General features: G+C 36.8%; 1 protein-coding gene across 3 annotated transcripts in view; it reads right to left on the bottom strand.

Annotated features, from left to right (window-relative positions):
• The window catches only part of EFCAB7 (EF-hand calcium binding domain 7), a 59,186-nt gene that overhangs the window by 39,790 nt on the left and 115 nt on the right, over positions 1-19,281 (bottom strand). For all 3 annotated transcript variants that reach the window (XR_001295516.2, XM_005678317.2, XM_018045082.1), the window contains exons 2-6: positions 17,173-17,360; positions 2,138-2,349; positions 1,424-1,510; positions 684-879; positions 95-216 (exon numbers count right to left, since the gene is read on the bottom strand). Coding sequence is in view for 2 of the 3 variants with exons in the window: in XM_005678317.2 (XP_005678374.2) it covers positions 95-216; positions 684-879; positions 1,424-1,510; positions 2,138-2,349; positions 17,173-17,359 (804 nt within the window). In the remaining variant the exon portion in view is untranslated. The remainder of the gene's footprint in view (positions 1-94; positions 217-683; positions 880-1,423; positions 1,511-2,137; positions 2,350-17,172; positions 17,361-19,281) is intronic.

The raw sequence follows: 19,281 nt of genomic DNA, 5'->3' as shown, positions 1-19,281 counted from the left end.
ACCTATTCTCTGTAAACACTAAATAGCCATTAATAAATTTAATGTCAAATTTGTTTTCAGAAAAAGTTGTATCTATTCATTTAAAATACTATACCTTTATTGAGTGTGGCTCAATTAACTTTGAGTTTTGATTACTATCAACACCCATGGTAACTGTTAAGGAAACAGATGTTTTGAACTGTCTGGCTGTTGCCAGTGAAGAATTGCTGGTGTCACCTGTAAGAAGTAATAGTTATTTAGTCTTACATTATGAAAAGCTGTCAATAAGAAGTCTGTTTCTAAACACAGTGTAGTATGAAAGGACTACATATTAATTTCATTCTTTTTGTTCTTCCTATTGAAATAAACTCAAAAGATTTTATATTTATAAGGCTTTAATGGCTTTTTATGATTTTAATTTATGATCTACTATTAAGATTTATTTAATTTAGAATTTATGACCTACTAATAAGATTCTTTATTTAAATATGCCATTTTTCGGTCTGAAATTTTAGTTTTAATAAAACATAATAAGCATAGCCAAGCCAAGTTCCATAATAAAATTTTACTTTACTAGATTTTTATAGTTAAGTGAGTCCAGAAACAGTAGCTATCAAAAGTTGGGTTTTCATTTATCACTGATAAGCTAAGACAGAAGGAAAAATTTATCTAGGATCCTTAATTCTTAACAGAAAAGTAAATACCTTTATTTGAGAATGATTCCTGATCAGTTTTTCTTATGATTCTAGGTGATGCTTTTGGTACTGGTGATGGGTCCCTTTCAGGGGACCCTTCCATGTGGCTTCCAAACTGTTGACGCCTCAGTTTACTGTCAACCTCCAATTTTTCTAGAGCCGTTTTGAGACACTGTTCATTGGTTGCCATATATAATTTACAAAACTACAGGAAACAAAAAAGTATTCCAGTGGATAAAACATTCAATCATACATTTGGGAGGAGAAAATGTACATTAGTAGGCAAGACTGATAGATGGAATATATTTCCTATTGAACTAGGTTACTCATTTTATTTTCTTGAATCAGACTGACCACCCTCAAGTGCCCTAGTGAAATGCAGCCATAATTCAATGAGGCCATACCCTGAATGAAAATAAAATGTTACACAAAGAGAGGTGATTTATTATTATTTTTTTACAAGACATGTGTAGACTTGTATTTGTTCTAAATAATTTTTATGATTCTTCCACTCTCGGAAAGGCATATTTCAGAGAAGAGAGTGTGTGTTTGTGTGTGTATGCACATGCATGTACTTTAACTTGATAATATTATTTTTAATGTAGTCATCAGATTACAACTGAACTGGAGAGACTAAATTTCAAGTAAAATTAGTACATATATATATTGTCAATATGTAAATGATATGCCTCTTTAAAAATACCTCTTCTATCCAGTAAGCAAATTTACGTGAGAATGAGTTTACGTACCTTGATATAGTCAAATTTGCCATCTGCATTTACATCAGCCAAGTTTATTATGGCATTTACTTCTTCTCGAGTCATCTTCTCACCTTTCTGGAAAAAAAAATATTTAAAGCAACATGATGATTACTTTGTCATGTATGGGGAGAATGGAAATTTTAATCTGTTCTGTAAGGAAGTTTGAATATATGTTTCATTAAAAATCTCAGAATGAGTATAATGTCAAGCAAGAATGAACCCATTACATAAAATAAAATTTCACAATTTTATTAAATTTTATAAGGTATATAAAAACTGAATTTCAGTTTACTAAATCTCAAATATATATATCATAGATTCAGTAATAACTATTAAATTTAGAGAAAGAATACTTTCTCGTGTTGTACCAAGAAACAATGGTTTCTGAATCTCATTTATACTTTAGTTCTCTTTTACTTATCACATATGAACTTGTCACTGATTTACAAATTGTTCTGGCAGGAAAGAACTGCAAAGGAGCACAAGAGGATTACAACATAGGCTCCATTTTATACTTTCTCTTTTTTTAAAAAAGCATGCTTCATATAGAAGGATCCTTAAGTACTTTACAAACAATATATAAGTGATTCATTTCACCTGCCAGTGAAACAGTTATTTCTCACGTGGACTTTGGTAGCCAAAGCTAGATTCCAAGTTGTTTTGCAAAATAGGCATATTATAAAACTGTCTGACAGATCTTACCTTTGTTAGAAGTTTATAAAGATCAGTGTGTAAAATAGAGCCATTATCATTTACATCTAATTGCTTAAATGATTTTAGCAATTCTGCTTTTGAGGTTGGTTTTTCCTTTCTTAAAATTATACAAAAATCATCAAAATTCAGTTTGGCAGTTTGAGGAGTCCAATACTTATTAATGGTCTTTTGGGATGGATTTCTTCCTGCGTGCTGAAGAGCTGCCCAATAAAACAAGTATTATTTGTTACAGTAACATCTGGAATTAGTATTTTAAGTGTATTTTTTCTTTAAATCATTATACACTATAACGTTATATAAAAGTACACGCATACCAATATATTAACTTTGGTGTTGATAGTCTAGTGAAATCAATACATGCCTGACTTTCAAATATGAAAATATACATATGTTATTATACCAGCTACAAATTCTCAATGTATTAGTGCCAGCATTAAATAGGTTCTTCCCATTCTGACATTATTCCCAACTTACATAATTTAATTAATTGATAATATCTGATTTACCTCATAAGAATACCTGGTGGAAAAAAACAGATTAAAAACAACCATTCACTTAATTGTTTTGAGGACATAAGAATAAAGAAAATGAATAATTTATTATTTTTCTGGTTCAACAAATACCTTAATTATGAGGAAATCATTAGTTTGAGAATATTACTGCCAATGCCATGATGTCTAAAATGTTCATCGTTGTTGTTCTGTCACTAAGTCACATCCAACTCTTTGCAACCCTATGGACACCAGGCCTCCCTGTCCTTCACTATCTCCTGGAGCTCGCCCGAGTTCATGTCCATTGAATTGGTGATACTATCCAAACATCTCATCGTCTGTCACTCTCTTCTCTTTTTGCCTTCAATCTTTCCCAGCATAAGGGTCTTTTCCAATGAGTCAGCTCTTCGCATCAGGGGGCCAAACTATTGGAGCTTCAGATTCAGTATCAGTCCTTCCAATGCATATTCACGGTTGATTTCCTTTAGGATGGACTGGTTTGATCTCCTTGCTGTCCCAGGGACTCTCAAGAGTCTTCTCTGGCACCACAGTTCAAATGAAAGTATCAATTCTTAAGCACTCAGCCTTCTTTAAGGTCCAACTCTCACATCTGTACATGACTACTGGAAAAACTACAGCTTTGACTATACGGACATTTGTTGGCAAAGCGATTGTCTTTGCTTTTTAATATGCTATCTAGGTTTGCCATAGCTTTCTTTTAAGAAGCAAGTGTCTTCTAATTTCACGGCTGCAGTCACCATCTACAGTGATTTTGGAGCCCAAGAAGAGAAAAATTTGTCACTACTTCCACTTTTTCCCCTCTACTCATTATGAAATGATGGAACTGGATGCCATGATCTTTGTTTTTTGAATGTTGAGTTTTAAGCCAGCTTTTTCACTCTCCTCTTTACCCTCATCAAGAGGCTCTTAAGTTCCTCTTTACTTTCTGCCATTATGGTGGTATCATCTGCATATTTTAGGTTATTGATATTTCTCCTGGCAATCTTGATTCCAGCTTGAACTTCCTCCACCCCGGCAATTCACATGATGTACCCTGCATAAAAGTTAAACAAGAGAGTGACAATATACAGCTTTGTACTTCTTTCTGAATTTTAAAGCAGTCAGTTATTCCATGTAAGGTTCTAACTCCTATTTCTTAGCTTGCATACAGATTTCTCAGGAGGCAGGTAAGGTGGTCTGGTATTCCCATCTCTTTAAGAATTTTCCAAAATGTGTTGTGATCCACACAAATGTTTTTGTGTAGTCAAAGAAATAGCAGTAGGCGTTTTTCTGGAATTCCCTTGCTTTCTCTATAATCCAATAGATGTTGGCAATTTGATCTCTGGTTCCTCTGTCTTTTCTAAACCTAGCCTGTACATCTTGAAGTTTTTAATTCAAGTACTGCTGAAGTAGCTTGAAGGATTTTAAAAGTAACCTTACCAGCATGGGAAGTGAATGTGATTGTTTGATAGTCTGAACATTCTTTAGCACTGCCCTTCTTTGGAACTGGGATGAAAACTGACCTTTTCCAGTCTTGTGGCCACTGCCAAGTTTTCCAAATTTGCTGACATATTGAGTGCAGCACTTTAACAGCATCATCTTTAAGGATTTGAAACAGTTCAGCTGGAATTCCATCAATTCTACTAGCTTTGTTTGTAGTAATCTTCCTACGGCACACTTGACTTAAGACTCCAGGATGTCTGGCTCTAGGTGAGTGATCAAACCATCATGGTTATGGTGGGTCATTAAAACCTTTTTTGACAGTTCTGTGTATTCTTGCCACCTCTTCTTAAATTGTTCTGCCTCTGTTAGGTCCTTTACGTTTCTGTCCGTTATCATGCCCCTCCTTGCATGAAATGTTCCTTTGAGATTTCCAATTTTCTTGAAGAGACGTCTAATTTTTCCCATTCTATTAGTTTCCTCTGTTTCTTTGCATCGTTCATTTAAGAAGCCCTTCTCTCTCCTTGCTATTCTCTGAAATTCTGCATTCAGTTGGGTATACCCTCCCCTTTCTCCTTTGCGTTTCGCTTCTCTTCTTTCCCCAGCCATTCTCAGACAAACACTGCCTTCTTACATTTCTTTGGGATGGTTTTGGTCACTGTCTCCTGTACAATGTTACAAACCTCCGTCCATAGTTCTTTAGGTACTCTGTCTACCAGATCTAACCCCCTGAATCTATTCACCACCTCTACTGTATAATCATAAGGGATTTGATTTATGGGGGTATGATTTAGGTCATACCTGAAGGACTCAGTGGTTTTCCTCACTTTCTTTAGTTTAACCCTGAATTTTGCTATAAGGAGCTGATGATTCGAGACACAGTCAAGCTCCAGGTCTTGTTTTTGCTAACTGTATAGAGTTTCCTGTCTTTGGCTGCAAACAATGTAACCAATCTAATTTTGGCATTGACCATTTGGTGATGTCCTTATGTAGAGTTGTCTCCTGTTGTTGGAAAAGGGTGTTTTTTCTGTCCAGCTCTGTGAAAATGGATGTATAAGTCTTTCCCACAGGTGGCAGCTCAAATGCTTGTTGGTATCTTCAATAATAAAATACTTTTTAAATGTACTATTAAGTTGTTTAAAAGAACAACTTTCTCAGAATAAAATTATGCCAAAATATGTACTAGTTATACATTTCCATATCTAAGAAAAAGGTAAAGTTTAGTAAATACTAATCTAACTTTAGTCTTTAGTTTTAGAATTGGAGCTCATTATTAAGTCCAATAACAATGAAAGGGAGAAGGGAGTGGCAGAGGATGAGATGGTTGGAGAGCATCACCAACTCAATGAACATGAATGTGAGCAAACTCCAGGAGATAGCAGAGGACAGAGGAGCCTGGCATGCTGCAGTCCACGAGGTCCCCAAGAGTTGTACACAACTTAGCTACCAAACAACAACAATGACAACAAACAGTGAAAAAACTGTGTAACTGTAGATGGTTAAAGGTTTACACCAAAATACTGACCTTTTGCCAGGGTTTATTTTAAGCTTTGACGTGAGTTTATAATACCTATATTACTGGTAAGTTGGGAGGACAAAAAGAAACTTTGGGGAAAGAAAAAGAAACTGCTTTATCCTATTTTGAAATGGAATGTCAAAGCACATGGTATGTACATAAGAGGTGGACGGATACCAATGAAAAGCACAATAGTTAAGAAAGAGACATCACTGGTTCACAAAACCAGTTTTTTAAAATCTAGATTATCTGAAAGCTATCATTGCAATTTTATAGACTATTCTACAATAAAACCAAAAGCTGAAAAGGTAAGCATTGCATTATTATCCTCCCAGATAATTCTGTAAGATTGATAGCACCTGAGTAATACATACTCATTGATTTATTAACACAAACTAAATGCCAAAGCTTTTGAACTGTGTGGTTGGAGAAGACTCTTGAGAGTCCCTTGGACTGCAAGGAGATCCAACCAGTCCATTCTGAAGGAGATCAACCCGGGATTTCCTTGGAAGGAATGATGCTAAAGCTGAAACTCCAGTACTTTGGCCACCTCATGCGAAGACCTGACTCACTGGAAAAGACTCTGATGCTGGGAGGGATTGGGAGCAGGAGGAGAAGAGGACGACCGAGGATGACATGGCTGGACGGCATCACGGACTCGATGGACGTGAGTCTGAGTGAACTCTGGGAGTTGGTGATGGACAGGGAGGCCTGGCGTGCTGCGATTCATGGGGTCACAAAGAGTCGGACATGACTGAGCGACTGAACTGAACTGAACTGAAATGCCATAGTAGCAGAAGGCATGTTAAACTTTTAAACTTAGTAAATTCATGATCTCAATCAACTTTCAAAAGCACAGAAAAAACTCAAATTATAATTTATAATAAAATATAAATTGCAATGAATTGAAATTTCATATTTCCTAAAATGCACTTCCTCAAATCTAAGACCTTGTTGCAAAAATATGTCAGATTTTTATTTCAGGAAACTGCTTCTGAAGTTGATAAAATAACTCAGTTTCTCTACTCACAAAGTTATTTGCCTTGATGAAACTGACATGAATATAATATTATCTGGTATTTCTGTTTACCACCCCTCTCAAGACTAAAGACCACCACGTCATTTGACACACCTAGTAAGGACCAAATTCACTGGTTTGTGGGATATCTGCAACCAGAAGAGTTTAAAATATAATGGAAAACGCAACCATACAAAATCATGGGATGCATAAAAAGCAGTTATCAGATAAAACTAAAAGCTGGTTCTTTGAGAAGATAAATAAAATTGACAAACCTTTAGCCAGACTTATCAAGAAAAAAAGAGAAGAATCAAATCAAAATTAGAAATGAAAAAGGAGAGGTTATAACAGACAATGCAGAGGTACAAAGGATTATAAAAGACTTTTATGAACAACTCTATGGCAATAAAATGGATAACCTGGAAGAAATGGACAGATTCTTAGAAAAGTTCGATCTTCCAAGACTGAACCAGTAAGAAACAGAAATGATGAACAACCCAAATACAAGCACTGAAATTGACGCTGTGATAAAAAAAAATCTCCCTCCAAATAAAAGCCCAGTACCAGGTGGTTTCACACGAGAATTCTATCAAACATTTAGAGAAGAGCTAATGCCTATCCTTTTAAAACTCTTCCAAAAAATTGCAGAGGAAGGAACACTTTCAAACTCATTCTACGAGGCCACCTTCACCCTGATACCAAAACCAGACAAAGACAACACACAGAAAGAAAACCACAGGCCAACATCACTGACGAACATAGATGCAAAAATCCTCAACAAAATTTTAGCAAACAGAATTCAGCAACACATGAAAAAGCTCGTACACCATGATCAAGTTGGGTTTATTCCAGGGACGCAAGGATTCTTCAATATACACAAATCAATCAATGTGATACACCATATTAACAAACTGAAAGATAAAAAACATATGATAATCTCAATAGATGCAGAAAAAGCCTTTGACAAAATTCAGCACCCATTTATAATTAAAACTCTTCAAAAAATGGGCATAGAAGGAACCTACCTCAACACAGTAAAGGCCATATATGATAAGCTACAGCAAACATTATTCTCAATGGTAAAAAACTGAAAGCATTCCCCCTAAGATCAGGAACAAGACAAGGGTGTCCACTTTCACCACTATTATTCAACATAGTTCTGAAAGTCCTAGCTACCACAATCAGAGAAGAAAAAGAAATAAAAGGAATCCAGATCGGAAAAGAAGTAGTAAAGCTCTCACTGTTTGCAGATGACATGATACTGTACATAGAAAACCCTAAAGACAGTATCAGAAAATTACTAGAGCTAGTCAGTGAATTTAGCAAAGTTGCAAGATATAAAATCAATTCACAGATATCACTTGCATTTCTATATGCTAACAATGAAAAATCAGAAAGAGAAATAAGGAATCAATCCCATCCACCACTGCAACAAAAAGAATAAAATATCTAGGAATAAACTTACCTAAGGAGACAAGAGAACTGTACACAGAAAATTATAACACACTAATGAAAGAAAACAAAGATGACATAAACAGATGTAGAGATATTCCATGTTTCTGGGTAGGAAGAATCAATACTGTGAAAATGACTTTACTACCAAATGCAATCTACAGATTCAGTGCGATCCCTATCAAATTACCAATGGTATTTTTCACAGAACTAGAACAAAAAATTTCACAATTCATATGGAAACAAAAAAGACCCCTAGTAGCCAAAGCAGTCTAGAGAAAGAAGAATGGAGCTGGAGGAATCAACCTTCCTGACTTCAAATTACACTACAAAGATACAGTCATCAAGACAGTATGGTGCTTGCAGAAAAGCAGAAATATAGACCAATGGAACAAGACAGAAAGCCCAGAAATAAACCCATGCACCTACGGGTGCCTTATTTTTTACAAAGGAGGCTAGAATATATAATGGGGCAAAGACAGCCTCTTCAATAAATAGTGCTGGGAAAACTGGATAGCTACATGTAAAAGAATGAAATTAGAACACTTCCTAACGCCATACACAAAGATAAACTCAAGTGGATTAAAGACCTAAATGTAAAACAAGAAACTATAAAACTCTTAGAGGAAACATAGGCAGAACACTCGATGACATAAGTCAAAGCAAGATCCTCTATGACGCACATCCTAGAGTAATGGAAATAAAAGCAAAAGTAAACAAGTGGGACCTGATTAAACTTAAAAGCTTTTGCACAGCAAAGGAAACTATAAGCAAGGTGAAAAGACAACCCTCAGAATGGGAGAAAATAATTGCAAATGAAACAACTGACAAAGGATTAATTTCCAAAATATACAAGTAGCTCATACAACTTAACACCAGAAAAACAAACAACCCAATCAAAAAGTGGGGAAAAGACCTAAACAGACATTTCTCCAAAGACGACATAGAGATGGTTAACAAACACATGAAAAGATGCTCAACATCTCCCATTATTAGAGAAATGCAAATCAAAACTACAATGAGGTATCACCTCACACCAGTCAGAATGGCCCCCATCAAAAAGTTTACAAACAATAAATGCTGGGGAGGGTGTGGAGAAAAGACCTGTTGCACTGTTGGTGGGAATGTAAATTGATACAGCCACTATGAAAGACGGTATGGAGATTCCTTAAAAAGCTAGGAATAAAACCACCACATGACTGAGCAATCCCACTCCTAGGCATATACCCTGAGGAAACCAAAGCTGAAAAAGACACATGTATCCCATTGTTCATTGCAGCACTATTTACAATAGCTAGAACATGGAAGCAACCTAGATGTCCATCGACAGATTAATGGATAAAGAAGTTGTGGTACATATACACAATGGAATATTACTCAGCCATAAAAAGGAACACATCTGAGTCAGTTCTAATGAGGTGGACAAACCTAGAACCTATTATATAGAGTGAAGTAACTCAGAAAGAAAGATAAATATTGTATTCTAATGCATATATATGGAATCTAGAAAAATGGTACTGAAGAATTTATTTACAGGGCAGCAATGAAGAAAAAGACATAGAGAAAAGACTTATGGACATGGGGAAGGGAGAGGGGAGGGTGAGATATATGGAAAGAGTAACATAGAAACTTATATTACCATATGTAAAATAGATAGCCAACTGGAATTTTCTGTATGGCTCAGGAAACTCAAAAAGGGGCTCTGTATCAACCTGGGTGGGGGGGATGGGGAAGGAGATGGGAGGGAGGTTCAAAAGGGAGGAGATATATGTATACCTATGGCTGATTCATGTTGAGGTTCGACAGAAAACAACAAAATTCTGTAAAGCAATTACCCTTCAATTAAAAAATCAATAACTTTTTTTTAAAAAAGCAGTTATTAGAGGGAAATTCATTTGAGGGAAGCAATACGACCTTCCTCACAAAACAAGAAAAATCTCAAATAAATAACCTATCACTTAAAAGAACTAGAGAAAGAAGAACAAATAATATCTAAAGTCAGCAAAAAGAAGAAAGTAATAGAGATCAGAAAGGAAATAAAATAGAGATTAAAAAAATAGAAAAAGTAAAAGAAAAGAAAAGAAAACAAAATCTGGTTCTTTGAATGGATAAACAAGATTGACAAACCTCTGGCCAGGCTCACCAAGAAGGAGAGAGAACACTAATAAATAAAATAAGAAATGAAAAAAAAGAGACATAACAACTGATACCTCACCATAAGGGAATAATCATATGAAAACAAATTTGACAACCAAAGAGAAATGGACAAGTTTCTTGTCCTAGAAACCTGTATGTTTACTGGAAACAAAAAGCCACCAAAATTGAACCACAAAAAAATAGATTTTTTTTTTTGAAGAAGAAACATATAATTTGAACAATTTGAAAAGATGGATCACTAGAATTGAAATAGATTTTTTAATTTAAAGGGGGCTTTCCTTGTGGCTCAGCTGGTAAAGAATCTGCCTGCAATGCGGGAGACCTGGGTTTGATCCCTGGGTTGAAAAGATCCCCTGGAGAAGGAAAAGGCTAGCCATTCCAGTATTCTGGCCTGGAGAATTCCATGGACTGTATAGTCTGTGGGGTCGCAAAGAGTTGGACAGGACTGAGCAACTTTCACTTTGTAACTTAAAAAAGTCCCCACAAACAAAAGTCTGTAAGACCAGATGACTTTACAGGCGAATTCTAACAAACATACACACAAGAACTTATACTGACCCTTCTCAAACTCTTTGAAAAAGTTAAAGAGGGGGGAACACTCCCAAGGACATTTGATGAAGCCACCATCACTCTGCTACCAAAACCAGACAAAGACATCACCAAAAAAGAAAACTACAGGCAAAAATCTCTGATGAGTACAGATTCAAAAATTCTCAACAGAATATTAGCACACCAAATCCAACAACATATGAGAAAGATCATACACCGTGACCAACCGGGATTCATTCCAAGTTCACAAGGATGGTTCAACACACGCAAATCAGTCAAGTTTGTTTCTGATACATCACATAAACAAAAGTCAAAAACCACATGATCATCTCTGCCGGGGTCCAGCCCCGGTGGGTCCAGGGAATTTGAAGGTGGGGACGGCGTCGGCGTCCTTGGAAAAATACATATTTAATTACAGATATACAGAGAGATTAGAAACGGATAGTGTAGTAGGAAGATTAGTGGAGAAAAAGAGGCTGAATAACTTGGTCTACGTGGAATAGCATCCATGCTCCAGATGGGAATTCAGCCAGAAAAACAGGAAGCAAGAAAGAAACGACATGGGAGAATCAGTCTTTCTGGAAACTGATCCGATTTCTTTATTTTGGGGTTTGCTTATATACCTTTTGTTACACATAGGGATGAATACAGAGTCACGCGGGGGTCAGCAGTCCTGACCTTTATCAAAATCAGGTGCTTCACATAAGAAGGTCTTAGGGATTTTATGATCCTTTCTGATAACCAAAAACTTATTTTTTCCAAGGGTGTTTTTTCTTAAACCAGACACCACCCTCCAAATACAGTTACATTCCTATAGGGTGAGGGTGTAGTGAGTTACAATCAAGAAAGGAATTTATTTAACCCAAGGTTAACATGATTAATCTTAAAGGTTAATACTTATTTCTCCTATATTATAACGAATATAGTTATATTCGTTATAAGGGCAGGGAACATGGAGATTTAGCAGCAAACATCAGCCCAACAAATGAAAATCCTTTCACCGATGTTCCCCTTAAGATCTATTCAGTCTTAAGATAGTGATAAAGTTACATTTTTACATAGCAAGGACACAGTGGTTTATAACAAACTACAGTGATCTATTACAACAGAGAAAATTCATTAACTCAAAAAGTCTAGTATTGCTAACATCAAAAACTACTATATTTCCTTTTCTATATTCCAAATACATTGATTAATATATTCCCAGGTGCCTAAGGATATGGAGGCCTGGCGGCAATCATTGACTCAACAATGAGAAAAGCCCTATGCTAATTAAGACTCTCAAAATACTCCAAAACTCTCCGTGCTGTTTATGGTTGAGAGGTAGTAAACAATCATGTGCCTAGTGGCAGGAGTATGGATAATCCTGTCACACAAGCTAGTCTGTCAGCAGAGAGGTTTGACCTGAGACACCCTTGTCCCACCCAGGGCAGGGAATTAGCAGCAATTATTGACACAACAAACGAAAAACCCTTCACCAATATAATTCCTAACCAACCCACTATACTAATAATTTCTAACTCCCCAAAAGAATTTGCCTTTAGTAAATCTAAAACATCTCGTGCCTCTCAGATTGGGAGGCTGTAAACAATCACATGTGGCCAGACGAACCTATACAGGTGGGCTAGATAACCTTCAGAGGAGTCCATAAGCTGAAACACTCTTGTCACGCCCAGGAATTTTTATTGACTTGGAGCTGCAAGTTAACTCCTTCTCTGAGAGAAATGGTTATGGGGGAGAGCCCCCCATAAAGTCAGAGGTGTAAGTGAGAGCATAAAACAGACTCTGGTTTTGGGGTAGATGCTCGGGAACAGGGGGTTTCCTGAGGCTTGATCATGCCTTTGCGTATGCCAAGCCTCCTTCCTCATGACCTTTGCCATGGGCAGAGTTCCTCACGCTGGCCCCCGGCAATCTCAGTAGATGTAGAAAAAGCATTTGAAAAAATTCAACATTCCTTCATGATAAAAACTCTTACCAAAGTGGGTATAGAGGGGACATATCTCAAAATAGTACATGCTATTTATGACAAACCCACAGTTCATATAATACTCAATGGTAAAAAGTTGAAAGCCTTTCTGCTAAAATCTGGAACACGACAAGGACGTCCACTCTCACCATTTCTCTTCAACATAGTATTTGAAGTCCTAGCCACAGCAATCAAACAAGAAAAAGGAACAAAAGGTAGCCAAGTTATAAGAGAAGAGGTAAAAGTGTCATTACATGCCAATGATATGATACTATATACAGACGATCCTAAAGACATCATACAAAAACTACAAGAACTGATAAATGAATTCAGCAAGGTAGCGGGATACAAGATTAACATACAGAAATTGGTTGCTTTCTGTACATCAGTGATGAAATATCAGAAAGGGAATGAAAAAAACAATACCTTTTAAAATCACAACCCCCAAAATGAAATATCGGAATAAGCCTCACCAAGGAAGTGAAAAACACATATGCTAAAAACTATAAAACATTAATAAAGGAAACTGAAGATGATTTAAAGAAATGGAAAGATATCCCATGCTCTTGGACTGGAAGAATACTGTTAAAATGGCCATACTACCCAAAGCAATCTACAGATTCAATGCAATCCCTATCAAATTACTCATGACAGTTTTCACAGAACTAGAACAAATAATCCAAAAATTCATATGGAACCATAAAAGACCCAGCATTGCCAAAGCAATCCTGAAGAAAAAGAACAAAGCAGGAAGCACAACCATCCCAGAGTTGAGAAAATACTACAAAATTATAGTAGTCAAAACAATGTGGTATTGGTACAAATACAGACTATGGGCCAATCGAACAGAATAGACAGCCCAGAAATGAACCCACACACCTACTGTCAGTGAATCTTCAACAAAGGAAGCAAGACTATACAATGTGAAAAAGACAGTCTCTTCAGCAAGTGGTTTTGGGAAAACTGGATAACTGCATGTAAATCAATGAAGTTAGAATATACCCTTGCATTATACACAAAAATAAACTCAAAATAGCTTAAAGACTCAAACATAGGACATGACTCTCCTACAAGAGAACATAGACAAAACATTCTCTGACATAAATCATACCAATGTTTTCTTAGGTCAGTCTCCCAAGGCAATAGAAATAAAAACAAAAATAAACAAATGGGACTTAAAGTTACAATCTTTTTCACAGCAAAGGAAACCACAAACAAAATGAAAAAGTAACCTACAGAATGGGAGAAAATATTGGCAAACAACATGACTGATAAGGGCTTAATTTCCAAATTACACAAATAGCTCATAGAACTCAACAACAATAACAAAAAACAAACAACCCAATTGAAAAATGAGCAGAAGATCTAAAGAGACATTTCTCCAAAGACATACAGATGGCCAACAGGCACAAGAAAAGATCCTCAGAATTGCCAATTATTAGTGATCTTCAAATCAAAACTACAATGAGGTACCACCTCACACTGGTCAGAATGGCCATCATTAGAAAATTTACAAATAACAAATGCTGAGATGGTGTGGAGAATAGGGAACCCTCCTACACAGTTGGTGGGAATGTAACATTGGTATAGCCACCATGTAAAACAGTTAAGAGGTTCCTCAGAAACCTAAAAACAGAATTACCATATGACTCAGCAAGCCCACTTCTGGGCATATAGTCAGACAAAACTATAATTCAAAATGGTACATGCACCCCTATGTTCACAACACCACTATTCACAATAGCGAAGATACAGAAACAACCTAAATGTCCATTGACAGATGAATAGATAAAAAAGACGTGATACATAAATACAATGGAATACTACTCAGCCATAAAAAAGAACAAAATAGTGCCATTCGCAGCAACATCGATGCAATTAGAGATTATCATACTAAGAGAAGTCAGTCAGAAAGAGAAAGACAAATACCATATAATATCACTTATATGTAGAATCTAAAATACAACTGAACCTAACTATAAAATAGAAACAGGATCACAGGGTGGGAGGGGTTGGATTTGGAGTCTGAGACTAGTAAATGCAAACTGGTATATATACAATGATAAACAACAAAGTCCTACTGTAGAACATAGGGAACTATATTCAGTATCCTGTTATAAACCATAATGGAAAAGAATATGAAAAAAGAATGTATATATATAGATAGATAGATAGATATAGATATGCTAATGCTAAGTCACTTCAATTGTGTCCAACTCTGTGCGACCCCATAGATGGCAGCCCACCAGGCTCCCCCGTCCCTGGGATTCTCCAGGCAAGAACACTGGAGTGGGTTGCCATTTCCTTCTCCAATGCATGAAAGTGAAAAGTGAAACTGAAGTTGCTCAGTCGTGTCCGACCCTCAGCTACCCCATGGACTGCAGCCTTCCAGGCTCCTCTGTCCATGGGATTTTCCAGGCAAGAGTACTAGGGTGGGGTGCCATTGCCTTCTTCGAGATATAGATATCTGTATAATTGAGTCATTTTGTTGTACAGCAGTAATTAACATTGTAATTCAAACATACTTTAATTTAAAAATTAACAATTAAATACGGAGGTTAAAGCGTCTGCCTCCAATGCAGGAGACCCGGGTTCGATCCCTGGGTCGGGAAGATCCCCTGGAGAAGGAAATGGCAATCCACTCCAGTATTCTTGCCTGGAGAATCCCATGGACGGAGAAGCCTAGTAGGTTATAGACCACGGGGTCGCAAAGACTCGGACACGACTGAGCAACTTTACCTTACCTTACCTTATCTTATAACGAAAAGAAGTAAAAACAAAAGACCAACTCTCTGAAACCCTCATCCCTAAAAAAACAGAACAAAACCCCAAATTCTTTTCTTTTAAAATTTCACTTATTTTTTAATACCGCCCTTTTGTAATCATTCAATACATACCCATGTGGATATATGTGTACATATATATAAATACATATATAACCTTTACATTTTCTCCAGTGTAGGTCAAATTTAGACTAATGATTCAGTTGTCAAAAGCATTTTAATCTATTATCATAATCTTAAAATGTCAATGTAAGAATTTAAAAAACATTTTAAACCAAATAATTGGTGGAAGCTTTAAAAAAAAGAAAACTAAGATCATGGCATATGGTCCCATCACTTCATGGCAAATAGATGGGGAAACAATGGAAACAGTGACAGACTTTATTTTTTGTGGCTCCAAAATCACTGCAGATGGTGACTGCAGCCAAGAAATTAACAGATACTTGCTCCTTGGGAAAAAGCTTTGACAAACCCAGACATCATATTAAAAAGCAGAGACGTTACTTTGTCAGCAAAGGTCTATCTAGTCAAAGCTATGGTTTTTCCAGTAGTCATGTATGGATGTGAGAGTTGGACTATAAAGAAAGCTGAGCACCAAAGAGCAGATGCTTTTGAACTGTTGTGTTGGAGAAGACTCTTCAGAGTCCATTGGACTGCGAGATCATACCAGTCAATCCTAAAGGAAATCAGTCCTGAATATTCACTGGAAGGACTGATGTTGAGGCTGAAACTCCAATACTTTGGCCACCTGATGCAAAGAACTGACTCACTGGAAAAGACAGAGGATGAGATGGTTGGATGACATCACTGACTTGATGGACATGGGTTTGAGAAAGCTCCGGGAGTTAGTGATGGACAGGGAAGCCTGGCGTGCTACAGTTCATGGGGTTGCAAAGAGTTGGACACGACTGAGCCACTGAACTGAACTGAACCGAATCCATACAAACATTGTAAGTTTTATTTTGAAGCTCCTGGATTATGTGAGGGCTTTCCTGGTGGCTCAGATGGCAAAGTGTCTGCCTGCAATGCGGGAGACCTGGCTCAATCCCTGGGTCAGGAAGGTCCCCTGGAAAAAGAAATAGCAACCCACTCCAGTATTCTTGCTTGGAAAATTCCATGGACACAGGAGCCTGGTAGGTACAACCAACCATCAAACCTGGATTATGTAGCTATATAAAATGACATAATATGGGCTTCCTTGGTGGCTCAGTGGTAAAGAATTTGCCTGCCAATACAGGAGACATGGGTTCAATTCCTGGTCCAGGAAGATCCCACATGCTAGCTGGCAACTGAACCTATGTGCCACAACTATTGAGCCTGTGCTCCAGAACCCAGGAACCACAATCACTGAAGTCCTGCACCCTATGGCCCATGCTCTGCAACAAGAGAAGCCACTGCAATGAGAAGTCCATGCACTCCAACTGGAGAGTAGCTCCGTCTCATCACTAGAGAAAGCCCGTGCAGAGCAAGGAAGACCCAGCACAGCCAAAAATAAATAATAAATAAAATTAGAATGGAACAATAGCATAATGTAGTTCTACCGCTCAAGCTTAATTAAGTAACTGGAATGATTCAACAATGTAATTCTAATTGGAGTCTTTCTGATCTATTAACTTTCAGCAAATAAGGAAAACTTAGTAAAAAAAATTACCTAAGTAAAGTTGATCTTTAGAAATAATGTTATCTAAACTGCTTTTGAAAACAGTTAAGTAGGCAGCTCTACAATTCATATAAAATATCTCCTCTTCAGTTAGCAGAAATTTCTTTGATCGAGGACTCTCTGAACGCGTTGGTTTCTGACCCGAGAAAGCCGCATCACTTCCTGGACTGATGGCCATTCTATTAAAAAATAATTTAAAATTTTGTTTTAGTCACTGTTAGTCCTAAAATGAAAATGTCACTTTGCCTTTCAAATGGTGCCGGTGGGGGTGGGGAATAAAGACACGAAGGTTTTTATATGTGGAAAAATGATGTACATTATAATATGCATATGGTTATACTATCATGTAAAACTAGAATAAGTTTTTGGCAGTTGATTTCTAAATATATTATATATATATAATATATATATGAGAACCCAAAGAACAAAGCTAAAACAAAGATGTAACATAAATACAAAAAAAGACTCATAGGGCAAAGGAAAAGCACGCATTTATTCTCTCAAAATTAGAGGACAGTCAGTTGAGACTCTTCATAGGATTGTGATGAGGATTAATTAAACTAACACATTTGAAGCATATAGAACAGTGCCAGGCACATAATAGATGCTAAATAAACTTCAGAGGGAAACTCCACCATAATGATAATTTGAATATAATGTGATTGGCGGTTGGCATTCATCTCCATGGCAGCATCAACCACGTCATTTCACTAACATCTCAATACTGCAGCCCCACATTTTAAATGACTGAATTTTTAAAATCCCATGTATAGCATTATCCTGTGGTTTTACTGTATTCTATTACCATCAATAATAATGTTAATAATAACAATAATTTGGGGGTTTATACAGCACCTCTGCTCATAAGAGTTTAAAGAACTATCATACATCTTGATATATACCTACTACAGTGGTCAGGTACTTTCTGAACCTGTTACAGATATGAAAACTGAGAGAGATCTCTCACCCAGCTAAGAGTAAGTAGTAACAGCATATAAATTTCGGTAATAGTTTCTTCTTTTTTAATGTGATAAAAGGTTTCTTGTGCAACAGTTACTATAAGACGCTAAATTGTGCTGGTGGTCTAACAGCTTCCAACATTATTTTACCCAGCTTTGACTTCTAAAAATACTTTTCAACCTAATAAATTGAATATTTCTAGTTCAACAATAAGACGACACAGGTAGGGTCCCCTTCAGGACTCATTGGATTCTTACTCAGGAGGCCTAAATCACTAACACCTTCTTGAATTATATAGGTCTTTTACACTTGGGAAAGAAAGATAATAATCGCTTATCATGGATGAAGTACCCTACAGACCGCCTGCCTGACACTTTCATCTTACACCAGATTTAGAAGGACCCCACAGGGATGTGGTGTCACAGTCTGGTTACTGCAAATTGGTATCACTATAATTAAGCATCACAGTTTTTAAACACATATGCGTACACCCGTATCTTCACAAATGTGAAAGAAATCTGTTCCAATAAGGAAAGGAGAATGAACGTTCATTTTGAAGCCAGCAACTTAGAAATTTAAGGTTTTGTGTGTATGTGTTTTTTTAGATTTTCCTCAAATGTTCTTTCCAAATAAACAGACCCTCTCAAATGGAAATCCCACGGCAAAAATGTTCTAGAATTCTTCCCCACCCCCTAACCTCCTGTAACATGAAACTAAACTGAAGCATAATTAAATATATAATTCAGCCCCTCAGGCTTGGAAACCTCCTGCATTTAAAACTTCACCCGGAGACCAAGACAGGGGGTCTAGAGAGTTCACTGCAGCAAATAACCAGCCACACAATAGCAAGAAAAATTAACTGTTAACAAGCACCTAAGGCTTCTAGAGGGCTAAGTGAAAACAGAGGGTCATCTAGCCACCGTCCCTACACTGTAAAATACGTTCAGGGCTGATCTCGGGCAACATCTCTCTATTTTTTGTATTACTCTGGGAATAAAATCGTATTTATATGTACATTTTAAGTGCAGGCATGGAGCAAGGCTACGTATGACAAAGAAGTAAAAGATGCGGGTGGAGAAAAGGAAGCCGAACAGTGAGGGACGGAGCGGGCAAAGAGAGAGACAGCGAGTTGCTTGCTAC

This window comes from Capra hircus, chromosome 3 (genome assembly GCF_001704415.2).
Source record: "Capra hircus breed San Clemente chromosome 3, ASM170441v1, whole genome shotgun sequence".
NCBI classification, from domain to species: Eukaryota; Metazoa; Chordata; class Mammalia; order Artiodactyla; family Bovidae; genus Capra; species Capra hircus.
This window is presented reverse-complemented; position numbering and strand designations above follow the sequence as displayed.